The sequence below is a fragment of the Monodelphis domestica genome, chromosome 1, assembly GCF_027887165.1.
Source record: "Monodelphis domestica isolate mMonDom1 chromosome 1, mMonDom1.pri, whole genome shotgun sequence".
NCBI lineage: Eukaryota > Metazoa > Chordata > Mammalia > Didelphimorphia > Didelphidae > Monodelphis > Monodelphis domestica.
The window spans coordinates 395,120,345-395,143,705 of NC_077227.1; the positions used below are offsets into that span (position 1 = coordinate 395,120,345).

The 23,361-nt window shown below is 36.2% G+C and overlaps 1 protein-coding gene across 5 annotated transcripts in view; it reads right to left on the reverse strand.

The window, feature by feature from the left end:
- The window catches only part of NCOA6 (nuclear receptor coactivator 6), a 78,261-nt gene that overhangs the window by 32,671 nt on the left and 22,229 nt on the right, over positions 1–23,361 (reverse strand). For all 5 annotated transcript variants that reach the window (XM_056821954.1, XM_056821967.1, XM_056821961.1 and 2 more), the window contains 4 exons: positions 17,371–17,526; positions 13,003–13,125; positions 7,471–7,599; positions 425–1,246 (listed from right to left, as the gene is read on the reverse strand). In XM_056821954.1, the coding sequence (XP_056677932.1) occupies positions 425–1,246; positions 7,471–7,599; positions 13,003–13,125; positions 17,371–17,526 (1,230 nt within the window). The remainder of the gene's footprint in view (positions 1–424; positions 1,247–7,470; positions 7,600–13,002; positions 13,126–17,370; positions 17,527–23,361) is intronic.

Genomic DNA, 23,361 nt, shown 5'->3' on the forward strand with positions numbered 1-23,361 from the left:
CTGTGAAGGATGACAATTCTCCTTCTCCCAAGTCTTACAATAAGATTCCACACTTGATCTTTTTATTTTGGCCTGAGAAAAAAACTAACATTTCAGTTTTGTGACTGAATTCATTACTTATAAAAATGTGCTTTTCCTGACACATTTTCTTAGCTGACAAGTCAAATGACTTCAAAAAGCAAAACACATTTAACTTAAAGGTTACCTGTATTTGCACACAATGTAGTTGGCTTAATTATCAAGATATCATGTATTACATCAAAGGAGCTAAATTAATGTTGATAATACTAACCATGCAGTGAAAAACATGAATTAGATCCTTACATTATAACTCTACCCATGCCAACTGAAAAGGCTAGATGAAGTTCTAGCCATTTTTCTCTCTAGGAAATTGAATGGCAAAAATATGTTCAGTCCAGCTCACCTCCTAGACTTGGATGTAAACCCTGTGGACCCTGACTTTGCTGTTGCATCACCATGAAGTTGGGTGGCACATTTCCCTGTTGAACCATAGGATTCCGACCAGGAGAAGTAACAGGCTGCTGAAATCCTTGGGGAAGAGGGTTGTTTTGAGGTGGCCTTGGTCCCATCTGCTGCTGGGTTTGGTTAACTGTTGGAGATGATGCAGGAGATCCCTGCTGAAAGGAGGAGGGAGACGAGGCAGGAGACTTGTTCGTTAAGTGAGGCTGCTGAAGTGGTGTAGGAACCCGAGAAGGACCCCCTTGAAGGTTCTTCATTTGAGGAGCAGTAAATTGACCTGGGTTGCTCATTGGAGGGAAGTTTGTGTGGGACTGTGAGGCTTGCTGGCTTCCAAAAGGATATGGAGGTGGAGGGTGGGAAGGAGTCTGTACTGTGGCTAGAGATGGCCTTGCTTGGAGCTGCTGCTGCTGCATGGGACCAGGAAGAGGAGCCTTTTTCCACCCTTGGTTCGCTGTCAATGAACTCAGAGCACCCTGGGCTGGTGGAGGTTGAAGAGCTCCAGAAGGCAACTGGTTCCAGCCAGGAGGCACAGGCACCTGAGTAGGGGCAGTAAAAGGAGGCCGTATACCCTGTGGCTGCTGCTGCTGATGTTGCTGTGGGGGTCTAGGTTGCATCTGCTGCTGCTGTTGAAGCTGCTGAAAATTAGGTGGATTTATTTGTCTGTTAACTGGAACAGGCTGCATTTGGTGGAGTTGAGGAGCCAAAGACCCTGAGGTATGACTCTGTTGCTGTAGAGGAAGCCCAGAGAGGAGAGGATCCACTGAATCTGTTTGAAAGAAAATCAACAAAGGGATAATTCACCTAATGCCTCTAAAAAGTAATATCAGCTCACTTTTCTATAGCTCTTAGGGTTTATGAATCACCATTATACCTAAAGCCTGACAAAACTCTTTCTTCCTAACAACTCTACTATGGGTAGCTTTCCATTTTAAAGAGGCTGAACAAAGAAGTAACCTGCCCACAGTCACATTAAGTGCCAAAGGAAGGAGTCTATCCTTGGACTTCAGATTTTCAGTCTATGCAAGGTTCTCTTATGATATAACAAGTCTCTTGGATTCAATGATCATCTCTGCAGATGATTCTCAGATCAATTTTAGCCATGACTTCTTTCCTGACCCCAAGTCCAATTGCTTATTGTGTATCTTGAAGTGGATATCCCAGTGACATCCAAAATTGAACTTATCTTCCCTCAAAAACACTTACCTCTTCCTAACTTCTTTCTTCCTAGCAATCCAAGACACCATCCTTCCAGTCATTTAAGTTCACTACTTAGTTGTCATTCTTAATTCCTCACCCTCTCACTTCCTCTGAATAATTGGTTGCAAAGTCCTATTGATGCAATCTTTAAAACAGTTCTCATACATACTCCTTTCTCTTCTCTGACCCTACCATCATGCTGGTCACTGAAAAAAGGCTTCCTGGGAGATCTCCTCACTCTAGTCCATCCTCCACTCAATTATCAAAGTGATCTTACAAAAGTTTTTTAAAGCCTTTCATAACTTGTCCATTCCTGCTTTTCCTATTTTCTTGCTCTTCTTTCCCCTCCATGTACTCTACAATCCAATGATGCTGGTCTGCCTATTGGTCCTCAAACAAGGTATTTTATCACCTGACTAGGCATTTTCACTGTTCCCCATGCCTGAAATGCTCAGCGTCCTGGCTTTCCTCAAACTGCAACTGAAATCTCACCTTCGACAAAACTTTCCTGGTCAACTATAAGGCTAGTATCTTCTTTCTTAAGATTACCTCCAATTAATCTTGTCTATATCTTCTTTGTTCCTAGTTATCTGCATGTTTTATCCCTCATTAGACTGTGACCTCCTTGAAGGCAAAGGGGTTTTTTCCTTCTTCTCTTTATCCTCAGAACTTAGCACAGGGACTGGCACATAACATGTTTGACATTGAGGGAAATGGTTGAAGAATTACTTAAAAGTGGCAAAAAATTATACATATTTATAAGGCAGTATCAAGGAAACGGAGCAAGAAAATCAGAGTACATCTACCTAATCACCTGCAAAATGCCTCTGCAAAGCTTAAATAAATGGAATTGTAAGGAAAAGCCTCATAAGCTTTAAAAGAATCAAAAAAGTTTCAATTTGAAAATGTCCATGCAAGAAGTAGTATGGCATAGTGGGCAATGATCTAGCTTTGAGGTCAGGACCCTGGAGTTCAATTTCTGCCTCTTACTTATAAAGGCTATGTAACTCTGGACAAATCACTTAACCTCAGTGCCCCAGGGCAACTAAGAATAAAGGTGGTCCCAAACTACACTGGTACAGGGAATTTACTGAGAGAGCCAATGAAATCATATGATCTAATGGATAACAATTGACAAATGGTCAAAGGATATATAAAGGCAATTCTCAGATGAAAAAATTAAGACTATCTTTAGTCATGTGAAAAAATGCTCCAAATCACTATTAATTAGAGAAATACAAATTTAAACAACTCTTTGGTACTGCTAATATGACAAAAAAGGAAAATGATAAATGTTATAAGGGATGTGGAAATACTATGACACTGATGCACTGTTGGTAGAACTGTGAACTAATGTAACCATTCTGGAGATCAATCTGGAAATACACCTAACGGGCCATTAAACTGTGCATACCCTTTGATTCAGCAATATCAATACTAGCTAGTTCCATAATCTCAAAGATATCAAAGATAGGGGGAAAGGACCTATTTGTACAAAAATACTTAAGAGTAGCTCTTTTTGTGGTGGTAAAGAAATGGAAACTGACAGGATGTACAACAATTAGAGAATGGCTGAACAAGTTGTGGTATATGGCTGTAATGGAATGCTACTATGCCATAAGAAAAGATGAACAAAATGATCACAAAAAAACCTGAAAAGATTTATGAGAAGAAGCATGATCATGTTGTACACAGTTACAGCAATAAAGTACAATGATTAATTGTGAATGAATTAACCATTATTGGCAAATCAAGGATCTAGGAAAAATCCAAGGAACACATGACCAAAAAAGCTATTCACCACCACAGAAGGAATCAACAGTCTGAATGTAGACTGAAGCATACTATTCTTCATTTTATTTCCTACATGAATTTTTCTATAATGTACGTGACATGTGCTTTTTTTTTTAATGTAATGAACTTGGAAATAGGTATTTTATGATACAATTAATATCATATTATCTATCATTTTGGGGAGGAGTGGAAGTGAGAGAACAAAGAATGCATGCAAAATTTCTGAAAATTATTATCAAGAATTTTATCATAAAAATGTTTTAATTAAAACAAAATATAAGCATGCTTTGTGCTTAGAAAGACTAAGACAGTTGGAGTAGCTAACACAATAAAAAAGAAATATGGTCAACTAAGAGAGAGACTTTAAGAAATGGTGAAAAGATGGGATTTCTTCCTAAGATAACAAATTCAATGTTATATAAAGTCAATGCTTTTATTGGTTTCTCAAATAAGTTGGTGCTAACAAAGTCATTCATTAATGACACAATCATTGTAGAAATTTGTTTTGCTTATTAGTTTGTAATGGATTTTATTTTTCATTCCTTTTTAATGGGAGAAGGCAAGTTTCTACTAATTGAAAAAATGTATAAAAATAAAAATGAATGAAATATAAATTTTTAAAAATTTAAAATAAGAAGTTAAAAAAAATTTAAATTAGTGCTTCTTGCCACAGAAGAGAGCTAAGCATTAATGGAAAATGATCACATTACTCAAACTACTCCCATGATCTAAAGAATTCAAGAATTAAAGAGAAGATAAACACTGAGAAGGAATGATATAATAGAGCTTTTTCTCCCCTGAAGTGTGTAGAGTTAGTATTGGTTAGAGCATAGTTCCATAATGAAGTTCAATGCCTGTACTGGCTAGTTAGTTTGGCTCTGTCACACAGCTAGTCTGCATCTCTAATTCAGATCAGCTGTCTGGGAATCTGTGCCACTGATTACAAAAAGACCCAAATAAAGGCATTAAGAAGGTAAAACAGAATAAATCTAACCTCTATTATGAGAAAAATAGCTCAAAATTTGAATGCTATTGATGATTTTTGTGATCTTGAATTGGGGTAGTTCTTAATCTTCCACCTCTGAGATTCTATGAAGATACCTGATCTTCAAATAGGAGAAAAAAACACCTTTTTTTGTTTGACAAGATTAAGGAAATAAATAAAATAACAAACTACAAAAATATTATGAAATTGTAAGCAGGATGGAATAACAGGAAAACTAGATTCAGTCACAAAACCCCAGTTCAAAATTTGGCTTCCAACATTCATTAGGGATTCTATGGTTAAGTCATTTGTGAGCCTTAGTTTATTTATAAAAATGGAAATAACAACACACATCTTACCTCAGGAGGTTGTTATAAGGAAAGTGCTTTGCAAATGTCATTGTACTGCATAAACATGGGCTAATAATAAGATCCCCCGAAATAGCTAATTGCTAGTATGCTTACACAGGCGAAGGACCAAAAATCCGAGATAAAAATGGATAAGTAACTAAATCTTTTGGATCTGATGCTTCCCTTGTAAAATGCAGTGGTTGGAATATCATTTTTAAGGTTCCCAGTCTTTCTTTCAGCACAATCCCTGTAGCAATTGTCCAGAAAATCAAGTCTTGTAAGGACAAGAGCTAGCAACTACTTCTGCAGGTGCCACAGGCATATTTAGTAAAAACTGGGGAAAGAAAAGTTCTTGTCATCCAAGTCTACCAAAGTACTATCAAATTATTCAATATTTGATGTGGATATGACTTTATCATTGGAAATAGTATTAAAGAAGATGCATTACCATATGCTTTATCAGTAAAGCAAGTCCCAGGGTCTTTTTATGTGACTATAAGTTCAAATCTTCAATGTGTGCTATCTCCCCTTGTAAGAATTTGAGCTCCTTGAATGATGAGACTATCTTGGTTTTCTATCTGTATCCTAAATACTTCGCACATAGTTGTTGTTTAAGAAATGTTCATTCATGGAGAATCTAGGTGGTTCAGTGGATAGAGAGCCAGACCTAGAGATGGGAGGTCCTGGGTTCAAATGTGATCTCAGACCCTTCATAGCTGTGTGTACCTGGCTGTGGGTAAGTCACTTAACTCCTGTTGCCTAGCTCTTACTGCTCTTCTGCTTTGGAACCACTCTACAATATTGATTCTAAGGTAAGGGCTAAAAAAATGCTTATTCATTCATGATAGCTCTCACATTCTATGAATCTATTAGGAGGGATAATTCCCAAAGAACCTAGAACTCTTCCCCCATTTTACCCCCAGTATCTTCTGTATTTTAAGGAAGAGGGGGGAAAAAAAGACATAATTTATACCAAAGAAATGTTTGTTGACAAGTTTGGCCCCAACTGAAATGTAAAAAAATATTCTTCTTTTTTTGGGGGGGGGGGGCAGAAGTAGGGAGTAAGGGATAAGGTACACTATATATAAAATGTCTGTCTTTTTTCAATTTGTGTTGGTTAATTTGCTGAACTGTTTCCTTTTCTCTTTTGTATTCTTTATCATACGAGGTAGCTTTCTGGAAGGGGGTAGGAGCAGGAATATAGTAGGATACAGAAATCAGTAACAATTTATTTTTTAAAACAGAAATGTTGAATTGTGAAATAATGAGCTGCAGGATTCCACCACCAAATATCCATTTGAAAGTTTAAAAATATGTAATTAGGGCACAGAGGTGGCTGAGTGGATAGAGAACCAGACCTGAAGTTGAGAGGTACTCAGATATTTCTTAGTTGTGTGACCGTAAGTCACCTTACCCCAAATGCCTAGCCCTTGCCACTCTTCTGCCTTGGAAAAGGTACTTAGTACTGATTCTAAGACAGAAGGTAAAGATTTTTTAAAAAGGCTGTTGTTTTTCAAAAATATCTCTATGACTGCAGTCTACATGGTCTCTTATATGATCTTAATTTACCATATGAATGGGAAACATCTGTTTGAAGAAGAGCCTCTAAAGATGCAATTTGTCCTACACTATTGAAGGTGTTTGTATGGTTAGTATGTTCTAGAGTAATCTTTATACCATTCAGTCAATCATGTGATTGTAAAGATGTGATTGGGGAGCTAGATGACTCAGGGAATAAACTTCTGGGCTTGGAATCAGGAAGTCTTTTTGTCCTGAGTTCCAATCTGGCCTCAGAAAATTATTAGTTATGTGGCCCTATATAAGTAACCTAACCTTGTTTGTCTTCAAAAGCTCTCCAGTATCTTTGCCAAGAAAACTCCAAAAGGAGTCATGAAGAATCAACAAGACTGAAATGACTAACAACAACAAAATGATGTGATATATTGTAGAATGTTTGGGGGTAAACCTATGTGTTCTCTTTTTGTGTTTTCTTCAAAGACATCATATAAATGTGCATAAATTATTCTCATAGAGACTTTTTAAGATGAGAATGTAGGCATATTTTGGTAAATTATTTTTTATTGACTGTCACTTTTGGTAGTAATATGATTTCTTTTGTTTTTCTTTCTTTCTTTTTTTTTTGGTCCCCAAACATTTGGTATCTTCACCTTTCTTATAACTTGAGACTCATTCTTTTAGAACTCTCAAAATTATGTCTCCTCTAGCATGGACCTGTTTTATGTTCACAAAAGCCCTAAAAAACCAATAAATTAATGGTATTGAACATCTAAAAAAAAAAGGTTGTTGTTTTTAAAAAACGTAATTAATGGTTCAAAAAATCAATTATCATGTGTTCCCTTCCCCAGAAATATACAAAGGACAAAGAGATCAACAAATCATTTAACCTCTCTGGGCCTCATCTGTAAAATGAGTGGGAAAGATTCAGTAACTTTTAGGGATTTTGTTTCCTTTAACTTTAAACCTATGAGTCTAACATCTGCTAGTTTGGGCTTAATTATTTTTTTTCTTACTTCTCAGTATGCTCTTAACCAGAACTAGTGAGTGGGAGTTCAGTATAGCAAAGAGCTGGAAAGTAACTATCTCACCACTTGATGCCATGTTGGTTTATGAGACTGTTAGCCAAATACCTGCATTAATTATTACCTGACTGTGAAGCAGGTCGAGGTGCTCTGGTTTGCAGCTCTGGGTTAGCACCAGCTGCTATCATGGAAGAAGATATATTTCCACCCTGTGACATCATAACAGCTGCAGGATTATTCATCCTTATTAATCCTATAAAAAATTTGAAAGCCATTAATTTTTCTTAAAATTCTTCTTAAAACAGAGTATTCACATGAATAGAAAATAGTATGAAATAAGGCTAGAAAACTAGTAACTGAACCAAAAAACCAAAAGGTAGTTGTCATGTGAGTAGAAAGAATGTGAAAGATGAAATGAATATGATGGAAATAGAATCAGCAATATTAGCAACTGATGGTTATGGGTGTGAGGTGAAATGGAGGATTATTCTCAAGTTTGGGAATCTAGGTAAACTGAGAGGATTGTAGTGCTCTCAAAAGAAATAGGGGAAAGGCAGCTAGCTAGGTGGCACAATATAGAGTACAAGGCCTGGTGCTGGGAGGACCTGGGTTCAAATCTGTCCTCAGATACTTCCTAGCTGTGTGACTCTAGGTAAGTCACTTAACCCCTACTTCCTAACCCTTACCACTCTTCTGCTTTAGAATTGATACTTAGTAAGTCCATTCTAAGACAGAAGGTAAAAAGAAAAGAAAAAAATTAAGAGAGTCCAGAACGATAATAAGACAAGCTTGGAGGACATTTTTCAAGTGAGTAGATGGTAAAATTGAATTACTAAATGTAAATGATTCTTTCTAGGCATTTGGCAAGAAAAAGGAAGACATAGGATGAAAGCTTAGTGAGATGCCAGGATCAAGTGAAGGTTGTTTTTTTTTTAGCACTTTTGCAGTAGCTTGGGGGAAAAGGGAGTCCAGTTTTGAGTCCAATACACAGGAAGAGACTGAAAATGATGGAATAAGCTCCCATAAAAGAAAGAAGGGTAGAAACAAATACAGAGGGATTCATTTTAGCAAAAAGATTCACTTTGTATTCAAAGACAGTAGTAAAGGAGAAAAAGTTAAGTAAAGATATAAAAAGTTTTAAGACAAGGAATAAAAGAAATGAAGGAGGTAATAGATCACTTCAATTTCCTCAGGATACTGAGAGATAAGGACTACTAGGAGAAAAGAGATTAGAGTATCTGGAGGATTTCGGAGAAAGAAACAAGTCTGGAACTACCAATGAATCAGGTGAACCAACAGAAAAAGAATAAAAGTTTTGCCAAGTAATGAGGGTCCAGTTGAGATAACATGAATTTGGGATGAAGTGAGCTGGCACTGGGCATTGACTTTCTTCAGCATATGATTGGTAGGACCAGGGAACAAGTGAGTAAGTCAAGGGAGGAGGACAATTGTCAAGGGGTCCCAGAAGTATAAAAAAAAGAATGAGGTGTGGTAGAGGAAGGATGAGACAAAACACCTCTGAGAAGGTCAGGAAGGCTAGCTGTGATGGCAACAAAAAAGCACTTTACTGAAAGTTATATCTACTTTTATAGGGAGAGAAAGCAAGCTGAGGCTCCAGGACAAGATTTTCACATACATATTAAAAATAAATGATTGGTAATGGGATACAATGTAATCTTGTTTACCTCATCAAATCTACACAATGGTTTCTATAAGATAATTAATCAACATATAATGGCCTTGTTTAGATTCCCAAGGAAATGCATACAACAGTGATTTTGCAGGGAGAAAGGGAGGGGGAAGTTTGTGGATACAGGCCTTGGGGTGAAAAGCTGAGATATGTGACAAGTCTTCAGCTGCTTTATGGCTGAGGGTTGACTTAATAGGACCTCAGGTTTTTGCCTTCCATTTCTCCAGAGCTTTGCACAATGGTGTCTCTGGCTTTGCCCTCTGACAGACAATATGTAGTTAAATCAACTATTAAGGTAGCAGAACAAGGCCAGAACAAGGATAAAAGCTTGGGAGAATAGGGAGGGATGGAGGTAATGGAAGTTGAGATGAGTATGACAAATAGAAGATGGACTGGTAGCTTTTTTTAGCCACCTATATATACCCACTAATCCATCTCATAAATGCCAAAAAAACCCAAATAGGAAGTATTAAGTAAAAGCAGGGAGTGGATATTTACAGTATCTAAGTAGCATATTTTAACATTTGGAGCCTGGCTCAAAAATTATGAGTTCAGTCATATATTCAAGTCAAGGGCCAACTTAGAGGTATATTGATTTGTTTGTAGCTATTCAATTAAAGCTAAGTCTTGATTAGTGCAAATAGTTAATCCTGTGAAATAGCCTCATTTATTTGAATCTACATGATTCAGAGTTATAATTATGTAAAATATGATAAATAAAAAATATGGTTCTAGCACAATGAAAATATACAATTTGAATTGAAATGTGATCATTTCACCATTTGTACTAACCAGAGCCTAGCTATACCATCTCTATGTAGATAATGCTCAAATTTATCCACAATTACATGTAATAATAAATTTCCACATTTTTGAGCAATCTCATATTTTTTACTGCCTATTTACCATCTTAAACTCAGCATGTCTTTTGGACATTTCCCTATTACTATTAGAGTACCACTATACTCTTGGTCACTCAGGCTCCCAACCTTACACTTCATATTCAATCTGCTGCCACATTCTGTCTTTTCTATGTTCAAAGCACTTCTCTTATTTGTGTCTCCTCTCCTCTGACACTGCTACTACTCCCTTGGCATAGGCCCTCATCATTTTCCTACTTATATTATTCTAATAGTCTGGTAGTTGGTCTCTCTTCCTCAAGTCTCTCTTCATTCTAGTCCATCCTACGTTGATAGTCCCAAAGAACATATCTAACCATGTCATCCTTAATTCAATCAACTCTAGTTGCTCCTATAACTTCCCAAATCAAATGCAAAATCCTCCATTTGGCTTTTAAAGCACTTCACAAACCTTACTTCCCTCCAAATACTCTGCAATCCAGTAACACTGGCTCTCCTATTGCCCATACATGACAGTCCATCTCCCAACTATGGGCATTTTCACTAGCTATCTCTTGTGCAAAGAATTTTCTTCTTCCTTATCTCCACCTCATGGCCTTTCTTGACTTTTTTCAAGACTCTCTTTCCATAAGAAGCCTCTCCCAGTCCTCTTCAGATTATCTCTAATTTACTATGGCCAAAGGGCTTTAAAAGACTTTGCAGGGGCAGCTGGGTAGCTCAGTGGATTGAGAGTCAGGGCCAGAGATGGGAGCTCCTGGGTTCAAATATGACCTCAGACACTTCCCAGCTGTGTGTCCCTAGGCAGGTCATTTAACTCCCATTGTCTAGCCCTTACCACTATTCTGCCTTGGAACAGTATTGATTCCAAGACGGAAGGTAAGGGTTTTAAAATTAAATTAAATTAAAAGATAAAAGACTGTCTGCCCTTTGATCCAGTCATACCACTGCTGGCTTTATACCCCAAAGAGATCATAGAGAAAAAGACTTGTACAATAATGTTTATAGCCGCACTCTTTGTGGTAGCAAAAAATGAGAAAATGAGGGGATGCCCTTCAATTGGGGAATGTCTGAACAAATTGTGGTATCTGTCGGTGATGGAATACTATTGTGCTATAAGGAATAATGAACTGGAGGAATTCCATGTGAACTGGAAAGACCTCCAGGAATTGATGCAGAGCGAGAGGAGCAGTACCAAGAGAACATTGTACACAGAAACCAATACACTGTGGTACAATCGAATGTAATGGACTTCTCCATTAGTGGCAATGCAGTGATCCTGAACAACTTGGAGGAATCTATGAGAAAAAAAACATTATCCACATTCAGAGGAAAAACTGTGGTAGTAGAAACAAAGAAGAAAAACAACCTCTTGATCACATGGGTCGATGGGGATATGATTGAGGATATAGACTCTAAGCGATCATCCTAATGCAAATATTAATAATATGGAAATAGGTTATGGGAGGCGGGTGGGGGGTAAGAGAGGGAAAGAACATGAATTATGTAACTATGGAAAAATATTCTAAATTAATTCATTAAATAAAATTTTTTGGTTTTAAAAAAAAGATTATCTCCAACTTATCCTGTAAATATCTTATTTGTACAAAGTTCTTTACAGGTTGTCTTCCCCGAGGGTAGAAATTGTTTTTACCCTTCTTTGTGCCCCCAGTGCTTCACAAAGTATAGTGCACACAGAAAGTACTTAATTGCTTATTAACTTGCCTTGCCTGGAGTCTGATTGCAGATAAAAGCATACTATCTTCCACTTTATTTTCCTCATGACTTTTTAATTGTATGTGACAACATGAGCAATATTATGGAAATATGTTTCATGAAAGCACTGGTATAACCTATTTCATACTATTTACCGCCTTGAAGAGGAGGGGGAAGAGAGGGAAGAAGAAAATCTGAATCCTAAAATGTCAGAAAACAATTAATTGTTTCTACATGTAACTGAAATTAATTAGTTAATTTATTTTTTAAAATAATATAAGAGGCAGTTGGGTGGCTCAATGGATACAGAGCCAGACTTAGAGATGGGAGGTCCTAGGTTCAAATCTGGCTTCAGACCTTCTTAGACCCTGGGTAAGTCACTTAACCCCCATTGCCTAGCCCTTACCACTCTTCTGCCTTGGAACCAATACATAGTACCTTCCACTAAGGTGGAAGATAAGGCTTTAAAAAAAATGCTGATAAAAATGTTTCATAGGACTGAAAAAAGCATAGAATGATTTACACAATAAACACACAATGCAGCACTAACAATACTCAATGACTACAATAATGTAAACAAAAAATCAAAAGTGAATGCTGCAAAAGAACAAATAAAGCTCAAAAATAAAATAAATAAAAAATCAAATAAAACAAAAAGAACAAATAAAGCTCAAAAAAAATGCTATGAAGATACTCCCACACCTAACCCCTTTGCAGAGAGGTGGAAGGTTCATGAGTATGGTACACTGTACATCTTTTCAGACTTTTTCAATGTATGGATAAGTTCTATTGATTTTTCTCTTTTAAAAACTCATCATTTGTAATAAAAGACTAATAGGAAAAATCTTGGTAATATCTAAGTAAACAAAAGATAGCAAAAAATTTTATTTTAATAAAAAAAACCGTACACAGAGAAAATGTTATTTGTTATATGGGGACAAGGAAGGAAAATGGTGATTTTCAGTGATGTTCCAAAAGATAAAATATATCAAAAAACTTTTGCATTTGAAGATTAAAGTTTCGGTGCAATGGGCAATTCCATTATTCAATGCTTGGTTACTCATCACTAATAGAAGAAAGCAGCAGCAAATAACATAAACTTATAATAATGAAATGCAAGTCATTCAAATGAATGATATTACTGACTTGGTTTGCTTTCTCTCTCCCAAAAGAATTGTTTCTTTCTATTTGGCTTAAGCCAATATTACAGTAGTTTGTATTTGTCAAACATAAGAAACTCACTGAGGATGTTGAAAATTGATAACTGGTTCCTTTTTAAATAAAATGCCAACATTCTTTTCCTCCAATAAACAATAAAGCCAACCAAAATGAGTCCTGGAGAATTCAAGTGGCAACTAACAAAAATACTTAATAGTGATAAGTTAATTCTTACCTGGGCCACTTGCCATAGGAAATCCTGTCTCCATTCTAACAGAATTCCCAGCTCCCATGGGACCATTCATTCGAACATCTTGGCTTCGGTTCTGAGCTAGAGCCAGATTGATTGCACCTTCACCTGAAAAGGGTAGTCAGGTTGAAAAGAAGAAACTATTTCAGTGAGAATAATCAAACTTCTAAGATCAGTTCTGAGGATGAGCTGGATCTTTTCCCAATAGATATAGGTATACATAGTCCTAACTGGCTAAATGTTAATAATTCCTGTAGGATATGATAACTGAGCAGCAAGGTGGCATAGTGGATAGAGTGCTGGGCCTGGAGTCAGGAAGCCTCATCTCCTGGAGTTCAAATCTTGCTTCAGACACTTATTAGCTATATGACTATGGGGTAAAAGGCTCAGTTTCATCATCTGTAAAATGAGCTGAAGAAGGAAATAGCAAACCACTTATCCCAAATGGGGTCATGAAGAGTCAAACATGACTGAATGACAACAAAATTATAACTATACAAGGCAGCATTAGAGATAGGAGATGGAACTATTATTTTGTTGAACAGAGAATTCAATTTCCTATCCCAATGCAGGTTAGTATCTGCTGGGCAACTTACAGTCCCAGAGAATTGCCAAAAGCAATTAGAAGTTATGAGACTTGACCAAAATCATACAGCCTGGATATGTTAAGAAGCAAGATTTGAAGTCAAGTTTTCCTGTGTTTGAGGATTCCTATTAATCCACTCTGCCAAGGTGCCTTTATATAAATTAGTTCTATAGAGGAGGAAAGACATAAAGCCTAGAATTCAGTATCACATGGATCCTTCTGGAACCCCTGACCAAAGGCAGTTACTTACCAGAAGTACTGTTATGTGGTAAGCCTACTTATCTTAGTGTCTTAGTCCCCTCCCAAAGGGAAGGAACTATATCTTATCTAAACTCTCTCTCCTTTGATCTAGCATATGTTGCCCTGCCCTGTCATTTATTAAATATCATCTGTTATACAAAGAATATGTCACAAACTCTCACTACAATGCAGACAGCAGCAGCTACCAAGGATGAGCAGTTGAAGTGACACTTCAGTACTCCTGATGCTAATTCAGCCCAGGACAATATTATAGAAGTAGTACTCAAATAAATATAGGATGACTATGTAGCACTAATAAAGTCCTTGTAATTCTCCAAAGCGGCATACAGAAATTAAAAGAGAACTCTACAACCCCAAACCGAAAGCTGAAAAGGTTACATAAATGTAGATATCATGAAACTTATCCAAAAATAAGACTTAATTTACCATCTATTACATCAGTCAGCTAAACAAAGCACTTCAACAGCACAGTATAGTGTTAAATGTCGGCTTTTATTAAACAGAAAAGACAAAACATTAGGTCCAGCAATCTTTTTTTTAATGGTTTTTAAAATTAGTGACAGCTCTGATAAGGATATGATATCCATAATATGTGGGGAACTAACACAAATATGTAAGAACTTCAGGGATCATTTCTCAGTGGTTAAGTGGGCAGGAATAGTTTTCCAATTGCAGACTATGAAAGATTGCTCCAAATTGTCAATAAATAAGAAATGCAAATTTTTTAAAAATTCATTTCATTTCATACCAAACAAATTGGAGATCTTATCAAAAGATAGGAATGGTATTAGACATACTGCAGAAAAATAAACACATTCATATGCATTTAGAATTATGAGCTGGCCTAACCATTCTGGAAAGCAATTTGGAATTATATAAGAAAAGTCATGAAAACTGTCTAGATTCTTTGGATCAGCAAACCCACTGTTGCATATATATGCCAAGGAGGTCAGTTAGAAAAGGTCCATATATATCAAAATATTCAGAGCAGCACTAATTGTGCTGAAAAGACTGAAAATAAAGAAGATGCTCAACAAATGAGGAATGGTTAAACAAATTATGGCATATAAATGTCATGGAATATTATTGTATCACAAGAAATAATACATAAAAAGAATTCAGAGAAGCATATAAAAATAAAACAAAAACAAATTTTAAACAAAATAAAATTAGTGGTAGTTGACAATTTGTAAAATCATTAAGCAGAAATTACTCTGGGAGCATTAGAACATCACATTTCAAAAAGTCTTACAGTCATATAACTTTGTGAATTAGAAAAGACCTCAAATATTATCTAGTCCAACTTCCTATACAATATAGGAACTACTTCTGTAATTATACTGAAGTCATTTACTTAATGTTTTCATAAGAAATTAATTTTCTAAATGCTATGTATTTTATTTTCCTTGAGTCAGACAAGCTCCACAGTTAAATGAGTTCTTGCCTATGGCATTAACAGTCACAAAATATCTGAGGCCTTTCATAACCTCTCCATGTTAAACATTCATGCTGCTTTCCATCAGTGGGATGGTTTGATGCATAAATTAGATAAAGTGGAAGGATGCAAAGTGGCAGGTTGAGTGGTTAAGGTAAGAAGCATAGGTAAACAAGTGACTGAACTAGTTCCCTATTGTATATTAGCCATTTTACAAATGGGTCATAGTTTTTCAAAAGTTGGAAAACTTCATATAATCCTCTGACAAAAGTCTAAATTATGGAAACCCAAGGAAAAATGTCAGAAAGGACTTCCTCCACTTTCCTCTTCATTCATTTCAAACATTTATCAAGGAATGCTATGACTAGGATCTATCTAAAGGCAAAGGAGTTGAAATAGACAATCTTTCAGGTTCCCTCTCAGTTCTAAAATTCTAGACAACTCTTGAGATAAAAGGCAATATGCTAGATGGGATCTACCTCCTTCCTCTACCAAAGTTGGCACTAGATACTATCTCCTTGAACTGAAAAGATTTAATTAGGTGCTTGACATTAAAGCAATTTTAACTCTCAAATTTAAACTGGATATGCAATTTTTTTTTAGAAAATCCAGAAGAGGGAAAAAAAAATCCATCCACTAAAGTAATATTGATTGGCTTTTGTATAAGGAGAAATGGTCTCCAAAGAACAAAGCATGTGGTAATTTATCCAAATTTTCTTTCCAGGAAAATAGCTCCATCTAATGGACAGACAGAAGCATAGTTGAAAAGTACTTAAAAACATGTGGTAGTATGGACTTCCCTGCTTGACCTTCCATACTAAATGTGGCTATGTAACCAGCTGACTAAAATGTGGTTTTTAACAAAGCCAAGAAAGTTACTTTGTTCTGTTCAATAGAAACGAACCTGTACTGGCCTTTTGGCTATGTGACTATGGCTAATTGTATAATCTCTCTGGGACTTAGATTCCCCTATTGTAAATAAAAAGTATGAACCAGGTATCTCAAAGGTTCCCTAAAGCTCTAAAATTTTTGTGAGTCAATCTAATACTCTTAGTTATAAAGTGGACAGAAAGGGAGTGAGTAAAACCACCAGTGCAAATTCACACCTCCACTACAAAAAAAATGAATATTCACACCATACTGATGACATAAACAGTAGTATTAATCTTGCCTATCAAGGAAGTTTTACTTAGGGTTACTAGAGGGGATACTGTGACTTGTCTATTGAGGGCTTATCAATACTATAGGAACAACCCTTTATCAGAGCCTGTGTCTGAAAATGTTAATTAATGAGTGTGAAATTAAGTAAATGAATTAAAAAGGGAAAAAAACTCATTTCTCCTTCTTTGTAAGAAAAGGAAGGAAATCATGAACATATTAACTACATTATAATTTTTAATTTAGTCAAATTGCAAAGTTCCCCAACGAAGTTATTAAAGCGCTAGTTCCCAATCTAGTCATAATACAAAGTCAGATTGCCAGGAATCTACAGCAAAGTTATGAATGTTCTTTAGAAAGACTGTTTCCCAATGTTATGCCAAACATGGATTAGGGAAGACAGGAAGTGATAGCTTTAAGAGGGCTGTCCCCCAGTCATAGCCAATATGATGGCAGCACCTCATCCTATGAGCACAGCAAAAGTGGTCACCATCATATCTACTATTTGCTTAAACTCTTGGGGATCATGGAGCAGAGAGAAGGGGAGGCAAGTGGCCTAAGGTTTGTTGTACACACACCCTAAAGTTAGAAAGCTATGTTTATATCATGATAACCACTGTTATATCCATGATTTTCATCACTCACAAATGCAGTATAGTTGGATCCCAAAGGGGACTGGGTAGCAGAGTGACAAGACAGCACCAACCTCAACCCATCTTCCATTCTTAGCTGCTAAAACAGGAAACATAGATTGGTTTATGATCTGGCCATCATTCAACAGGCCTGACAACTATATACCTTAAAAATATCTATAAAGCTGTTTCAATACACAATGAAGGCTTTCCATTCCTGGTGATTCCTGTCATTTTCATAACTGAAACTATCTATATCAGTAAATGGCATGGTGAGATACCTTCGATCTGAACAGAGAGAATTCCCAAGTCTCGGAGTTGCTGGTTGTTGTTCTGAGCCAGAATTCGTAACCGCTCTGCAGCTTCCCGGGGGATGCTAAATGTAACACGGACACTGTTCCAAGGTTCCACCTTCTGTACTTTGAGCTTTTTGGATTCTTGATTAAGAGAGAAATAGGGGGAAAAAAGTGTATCAGCCATGGAAAGGAACTAAATATGCTCTTTCCAGTCATCTCACTATGAGGCCTGAGGCCTACCCTCCAGTCATCATCCTCAGCTTCCCACTTCTACCTTGGATTCTGCCCCTCAATCTCTTGACTCTGAGAGGTGAAAGGGTTTGTCTCACCTTCTCTGGGATGAAGCCTTTACTCAGTGCTGCCTCATATTCACCTAGTCTTCCCTTTCTAGTCCCTTTTTGTGGGTTGTCTTTCACTGTTAGAATGCAAGCTCCTTAAGAGTAGGACTAGGGGCAGTTGAGTTGCTCAGTGGATTGAAAGCCAGGTCTAGAGATGGGAGGTCATGGGTTCAAATCTGGCCTCAGACACTTCCTAGCCATGTGACTCTGGGCAAGTCCCTTAACCCCTACTGCTTAGCCTTTATTGCTCTTCTGCCTTGGAACTAATAAACAGAATTGATTCTAAGACCAAAGGTAAGGGTTTAAAAAAAAAGTCTCTGTCCTCAAACAGCTCACATTTTCTAATAGGAGAGAACAACACATATAAGGAAGTGGTGGATAATTTTGGTCAGGGAAGATGGACATATTATAACTTTTCATCTTTATATTCTCAGTATCTAACATAATACAAGGAATAACTCTAGATTCTTCCCACACTGAAGAATCTAGAGTTATTCCTTGCTTCATGTCTACATTCGTGAGCCTAGGTGAAACAAAGTATATGTAGAACAATGTGCAAAAAGTCTAGAATGCTGGCTGAATGCAGAAAGACTCAAAATGCCAAACAGAGGAGTTCATATTTTTTTATCCTAGAGTCAAGAGGGAGCTATTATAGTTTCTTGGATAGAGTAGTGACTGCAAGATAGATTAAAATGGAGAGACTAGAGGCAAGGGGACCAATTAAGAAGCTACTAAAATAGTCTATAATATAGATGAGATGAGTGGTGACCATGTATGAGTGGAGGGAAGGGAGCAAATGTCAAAGATGTGGAAACAGAATCAACAAAACTATGCAACTAATTAGGTACAAGGTGTGAGAGATAAGAGTTAAAAATGGCTTTTCAGTTGCAAACCTGGCTGATTAGAAGGATGATGGTACCTTCAACAGAAATAGGATTAAGTAGAGGGGAGGTTTTAAAAAACAAATCCTGAGATACCCATCTAGTTGAAAATGTCCAATTGGTAGCTGGATATGTGCCACTGGATTCAGGGTCAGAATATTACATATCTAGGAATCATCTACATATAAAATGAACCCACAGGAGCTGAAGAAACTACTGAGAATTATTCCAGATTTGTGAAATTTCACTGTAATGCATCTACATTACAATGTAACCTTAGCCTTAGCTCAAAACTCAGGGTCAAGAAGGAGGTTTTGAGTCTTGGCTCTGCTACTTAATATTATTGTTGTTGATTTTTTAACTAAAGGATCTTAGATGTCAGATAGTCCAATTGTCATATAATAGAAGAGGCAACTAGGAAAGTCAAGTGACCAACCCAATGTCTCAAAGAGACAGAATAACAAAGCAGGGATTCAAAGCAAGGTCCTCCAACTCTTAATCTAGTATTTTTTCTACTGCATGATGATTTGACTAGTCATGCGACTGTTATAAGTCTTAGGTTCCTAAACTGGTAAAATGGGATAATCATTACTATGCACCCTTACTGTACAAGGTTATAAGGAAATCTCCATGCCTACTATAAAACACTATTTAAATGTTATTATTAATGAAACTTTTAACTTAAAATTGAGTTTTACACAAATTCTGAGGCCAGTGGGTGAGAATAATAATGAAAGGCTTACAAGATGAGGTAAGTTTTGTAGGGAGTGGGGAATGTAGATGGTGAAGAAAACTATTTGAATTCCAAGGAAAATGCTGGAAAAGAGAAGGTAGAAAAAAAAGCAGGAGTATGTGTGAATGTTAGATTGAGGTAACAGTGCAAAAGCAAAACTGAAAAAAGATTAAAGGCTTCACCCAGGCAGTAACAAGAACTAAGGATAACAAGATGAAATGTACTGGTAAAAGGCCCAGAATACTAGGTTCATGAATTTAGATGTGATACAAGGAAGAACTCTAGATTCTTGAGTGGGAAGTGAAAGATGGAATGACATCAGGGTATAACAGAAACAGCATGGGACTAGAAGTCAGGAAACCTGTTTCCAGACTCTCCACTACCTCCCTGCATGACTTTAGACAAGTGACATCCCCTCCCTACACACTCGGTTTCTTCCTCAATAAAATGCTAGCACCTGATTAAATGGGATCTGAGGTTCCTCCCAGGTTTTAAATTCTATCACTCTCAGAATCTAAATTGAATAGACTTCTCATCACAATTAAGAACCAAGTCCCCATCCCAAGCCTGTTAGAAAAATTGCCAACTCCAGATCCTTGATATATTGTCCAAATAGTTTATTTGCTTCAACTTGAATTGTCACTGTGCTAAAAATGGAAATATATAGAAAATTTAAAATAGCACTTCTTGAACCTCATTCCCTTTCAAATAAAAACTCAATAAGCATTTCTTAGTCACCTAATAATAAACATTTACACAGCATTTTAAAGTTTGCTCTACATACCTAATCTCATTTTATTTTCATACCTGGGAAGCAGGCAGTACAAGTACTATTATCCCCATTTTGTAGATGGGAAAATTGAGACCCAAGAGAGGTTAAGTGACTTGCACATGTTCACAGAGCCAGTGAATGTCAGAGGCAGGATCTGAACTCAGGTCTCCCTGATATCACTATGCTTTGCTACCCAAAGGCACATACTAAATCCAAGATACATGAAAAGAAAATGACAACACTGGTTAAAAGCTTCTTAAATAATGTCCTAAAAATTCATTCTTCCCCTAAAGAAAAGGACTTTTTCAAATTAATCAAATATTGATCAACCTGGGTTTCTTAGTAACAAAAAGGAACTAAAAAGCAATGAACTGATTCCCAAGTTGTCTCTGATCTTCTTCTTCAATTTCTTATAATAAAAGTACCTTGAAATTCCTAAAAGACTTAAACTTGGTGCCTAAACTTCCCTACCACGGTCTTGTCAAAGATTACTAGATAACTTTTCCATCTCTCTAATTTCTTAACAAGTCCCTCACTTCTCAAAACAACATATCTTGGTCTTATAACACACCAATTGATTCACTATTAAATCATAATGGTTCTCATCTGCTCTCCACAAGGTAAAATAGGTATTATTATCCCAGTTTTACAGATTAAAAAAATAGAGGCTTAAAGGTGACTTGTTTACAGTCACACAAAGAAAGAGGCAGAACTGAGACTAGAAACCAGATCTCTTAGTTTTGTCCTGTTCTCTTCATAACAGAACACATATTCCTTTACAACTGCACTTAGTACAAATTTAGGATCAAGTGCACCCAAACAAATCTGTAAAAATATTCCTTTTCAATGTTAACTAATTTTGTAGCCTCAACCAAAAAGTTCTAAACCAAACAGCTTAGGTTTCCAACATTAGGCCTTTACAATCAACCTTTCTTCCCTTCTCATCCAATTTTTAGTACAGAGGCTCATGAGACTAGGTGGATGAAGAAAAGGATACCAGCTCTCACAGCCAACCCTAAGAACCAATTCTAGCCCTACCTAACCTAGAATGTGGGTCTATTTCCTCTACTTTATCTCCTACTTAACCTTTCCTTTCGACCTCTCAACACCAACACCCCAAGCTGTTAGGAAATGACCATTCCTTTTTCCTGCTGCCTCAAGTCCAAGTCTCAACCTCTAGGACATTACAATTCTCTAAGATTTTTCTTGTCTACAAATAGATAACCCTAGAAATTTACAATCATGCACATGTAGCAAAATACAGTCATATTCACATATAATCTCCACCAATCAGTTAAAGAGTATGGTACATTTCTGTACATTGGGTAAGAAGGAAAAGAAAAATACTAATTAACAACAACTATCAAGATAACGCAATTTTAACTTGAAAAGTTTTACATGTAGACTGTACAAACTGTGGAATTGAGCAAATTTACTTATCACCTTAACTATTCATTGTTATATCACTTAAGGAGATCACAATAGATAATACTGGCCCAGAACTACTAAAAACAAAATTAAATTAAAAAGTGAAACTGAGGTTCCCCAAAGGCCATTCAAGAATCAAATGGTCCTCTTAAGAGGTTGTTACTCTATACTTTTAAAGGACTTCTTTACTCATTTTCACATTTAAATACTTTTGATTCAACATGAAGGCAGTCCTCAATTTAAGAGCAAATTATATCTTAAAGTTCACTTGTAAGTCATTGTTTCAAGATCAGAATGTTTTCCCATCAGAAAAAAAATACTAACTGATGTTTAGATTCCTAAAATGGCTCAATTTAACCACATAATCTAGTTAAAACCACTACTAAAATAGTGATAGTTCTTGTAGGAGCAGAAAAGCAAAAGAAAAACATTTGCTTGATCACATGGTTCGATGGGGTTATGATTGGGGATGTTGACTTTAAATGATCACTCTATTGCAAATATTAATAATGTGGAAATAGGTTTTGAACAATGATACATATAAAACCCAGTGGAATTGCTTGTTGAATATGGGAGAAGGGGAGGGAGGGAAGGAAACAACATGAATCATGTAACCATGAGAAAATATTCTAAATCAATTAAATAAATTTATTTTAAAAATAAAATAGTGATAGTTCAATAGAATACATCACTATTTATAACATTGTTCCTAAAGAAAAACTAATTCCAGTTCCAGTTGTCAATGTAAGACCACCCCTATATCTTTCAGTAGAGTTCAAAGGTCGCTCTGATAAGGGTTATAATGGATAATCATGTTTCAAATTAAGAGCTGAGTGTGACAACTTCTGGGGTTGCTTCTAATTCTGGAGTTCTATGATTCTTTAAGGAAAGTTCTAATAGTTCTGATTGAAGAAACTGATTGGAGCTTTTGTTATGTCCATCACTGGGTCTGCTGGGGCAGGATAAAAACTCAGGAAGAAGGGGAAGTGACCCTCCTGTGACTGGCTCCAGGAAAGGCTTTAAGAACATAAGCCCCTTCAGAAAGCATTAATCAAAGTCTCTTGAGAAGAGGCTCAAAGGTTTTGGGGGAAAGATACATTTATGCAAATATATGGGTCAATCAGAAGTAGAAGACTGCCTAAAAAAAAAAAAGCATTTTCTATTTTTGACCAAATACTCAAATCTAATACACCAATTTAAGTTTAGTCACTTTGAAACATTACTTAAAATCAACAAAAAATGAAACTTAACAACTTAATAAATCAGCAAAGCAATGCGAAATGCATCAGCTTAACGTGGTATAGTTGCTGCTTTGTGAATTAGAAAGTTCTTACTATATGCCACATGCTGATAAATGTAACTTACAAATAGAAGGTTCAGAACAAATGTTCAGAAAGAACATATTTTAAAACTGGTTTAAAGCATCCAAATTCCTTGAAAAAAATATTTCTTCTCCATAGAAAACAAATCACACTACAGAAAAGTTAATTAATTCAAACTATAAGAAATCAGAATTTGAGGTAGTTCTGAGAGGAAATAAACTAAAATCTGCATTAGCACTAGGGTTTTAATGGTATGCACAAGACTTCTTTGAAAATTTTAAGTTTTTAGAGGATAAACTCTTCTAATCTTCAGAATTTATGTACACATTTATAGACTAATTGCTATTATTATCTAGTAAAACATATTCTAGGGACATTAGGCAAAAATCTTAGCCTATTTACAATACCCTATTTGAAAGTAGTATACCTTAATTTCTTTTTAAAGTTCTATAATTCAGAATTTTTAAAACTAATCTAAGCTATGCCTTAAGTCATAGTCACT